The sequence below is a fragment of the Pinus tabuliformis genome, chromosome 1_2 (genome assembly GCF_031772625.1).
Source record: "Pinus tabuliformis cultivar Carrire ecotype Pingquan chromosome 1_2, CPIR1, whole genome shotgun sequence".
In the NCBI taxonomy this organism is placed as follows: Eukaryota; Viridiplantae; Streptophyta; class Pinopsida; order Pinales; family Pinaceae; genus Pinus; species Pinus tabuliformis.
The window spans coordinates 1249359378-1249361940 of NC_142298.1; the positions used below are offsets into that span (position 1 = coordinate 1249359378).

The 2563-nt window shown below is 37.1% G+C and overlaps 1 protein-coding gene across 1 annotated transcript; it reads left to right on the forward strand.

The window, feature by feature from the left end:
- The first annotated feature begins 772 nt into the window (after positions 1 to 772).
- LOC149210773 (F-box protein At5g42460-like) lies at positions 773 to 1855 on the forward strand. The gene has a single exon (XM_089399088.1). It carries the CDS (start codon positions 773 to 775, stop codon positions 1853 to 1855), a length of 1083 nt encoding a protein of 360 aa, XP_089255214.1.
- Positions 1856 to 2563: the final 708 nt, after the last annotated feature.

Genomic DNA, 2563 nt, shown 5'->3' on the forward strand with positions numbered 1-2563 from the left:
TGTGGGTTGTTGAGGGAGTACTTATGGTTTTAACCCCTCCATATCTCTCCTCTCTGTGGATTCGTAGAAGCAAAATTCAAATGAAAAGGTTTTATCATCATTGAAACCCGAGAACACTCTTGAAGAGTTTCTGTGATAAATTTCAAGACTTCCTAAGTTAGCAGTAGCTGAGTGTGAAAATGAGATGATGGTTCCTGTTATGGAAGTTGTTGGCCAGTATAACCAATCCCAGAGCATTGAGTATTAAAAAACTCCAACTGAGAATTTGAAGTTTCTGTTATAATATTCGGAAACATTTTCCAATTCTACGGCCATAATATAAATCATGAGTTATTAAAAATAAAAATAAAATAGAAATTTATAAAAAAATAAAAACCTTAAATAATTATTTAAATATTTTAAATAATGTAAATTATTCTACGGCCATAATATAAATCATGAGTTATTAAAAATAAAAATAAAATAGAAATTTATAAAAAAATAAAAACCTTAAATAATTATTTAAATATTTTAAATAATGTCGGCTAAATTTACAGTTAAAAAACTGAATCCCTATTTTATTCCATCCGTATTTAAACTAAATCTATAATGGTTTATATTTTAATGTTCATTTCTTATGATATAATTTGTGAAGGTGAGAGCCATATCCGAAGATCAGAACAGATCGGACCGCGCAGAAGGGTGTGGAGTAACTCCGAAAGATATTTACGGAGATCGGACCGCGCAGAAGGGTGTGGAGTAACTCCGAAAGATATTTACGGATATTTTAGCAATGGAAACAAAAGTCTGGGAAAGGCTCCCAGAAGACGTGCTGCATAGTGTTTTAGCGAGGCTGCCCATTAAGGTTCTGGGCAAAATGAGGTCGGTCTGCAAACAGTGGAATGATCTGTTGTCTTCCCGTGATGCCCTCCAAGTAAAGCTTCCAAATTGGTCACTGCATTCCACCCCGGGATTTCTGATTCAGATCCACTGGGAATATTGGGCTGTGGAATATTGGGCTGTGGAAGGAGGTGGTTCGGCAATCTACAAAGTTCCTTTGCTCAATCACGTCGTTGTTGATACTTGCAAGGGCATCTTCTGCTGTCATACAGAAGGTTTTCAATGGGATCTTTCGATGGGCATTCCTGGTACCAATAATTGGAGACGGCTGCCTCTTCCTCCTGCTACCTCCTTCACTTTCAGTGGAATGACCTTCGATGCCTCCACACGGCGTTGCATTCTCGTGCTAGGAAATTCGTATTCTGATAGGGATAGAACAAATGTGATGTGTATTTATGATTCAGAATCCAACGCCTGGACTCAAGTTTCCACGATTGTCCCCGACCATATTCGGCCTTGTGGAAAGGGTATTTACTGTAAAGGAAATTTTCACTGGGCTACTCTCGCTTCCCATCGCAATCGCAATCTCATCGTGGCGTTCAATATTGTTGATGGACTTTGGACAGAAATGGCACCACCAAAGGGATGCACAAAGATTTCTCCGGGGAATTTATGTGAACACGATGGGCAACTGGCGCTACTTCAATTGTGTGCAACTGACAGACGTGATTCTGTTGACCTTCACATGTGGATGTTGAATGAAGCTGAAAAAAGTGAACCGTGGTATAAGCTATCCCCAAAAGGCCACTTTCCATTATATTCTGCTGTTCATCCTACCTTTGCGGTGAACAAAAGTGGGTTGATAATCGTGGTAGACTGGAAAATGAATATGTCCATAAATATCTCCATATTTAACTCCAAGGGGAAATTAATCTTCCGGAAAATGGGATTACCCGATCTTCATACGTATCAACGACAACGGCAGTCTTATATATCTGTATCACCCTTGGAAACTACCAATGTGTGGTGGCCTTAGGTTATTATTTATACATCATCAAGTTTATATGAAAATTTTGATGGTTTTTAAATTGCATTGGTAAATTTTAATGATATTTGATTTGCCTTTCTCATAAACCGTTTTGAAGATATCATAAATTTTTTATTTTCATAAAAATCAGTTTGCAGGAAGATATTAGTATACTTTTTATAAACCGAAGTAAATGTCCTAAGCACAGTCCCTTTTGTATATATCATCATCCAGGTAACCTGATCTCCTTTTATATGACTTCACTCTATTGGCTCGATCCTATAACTTACATTTCAGATTTATGGTTTGCCGCATCCTAGGACTATTAGGCACCTCACATGGTTCTGAATCCATCATATCTCTTTTGGCTCATTGTATATGTAATTTTACATTCTCGGCACATTGGCAGTGAAAGTATGTCTCCATCAATATATGTAAACAGCAGGCAACGTTTTCCTATGACAAAACCATATAGAAATTATTGTATGGTTTTAGATTGGAGTAGTGCATATGGTTTTACCGTGTAAGATGATCCACATTGTATGCATAGAATAGATACTCTAATTATAAGAAGACATTATGGTATCATGCACATATTGACATGGTTTCTGCAGTCCGTTAATGACATCATATTTGCACGTAGAGCAACATTGGCATCAACAATCAAGATATATACATAAATTCAGTGAGTATTGGTATATGCATGACATTCCTGCA

What these genes read in the sequence shown, in the direction of transcription:
- LOC149210773 (XM_089399088.1), top strand. Translation starts at nt 773, where the DNA reads ATGGAAACAAAAGTCTGGGAAAGGCTCCCAGAAGACGTGCTGCATAGT.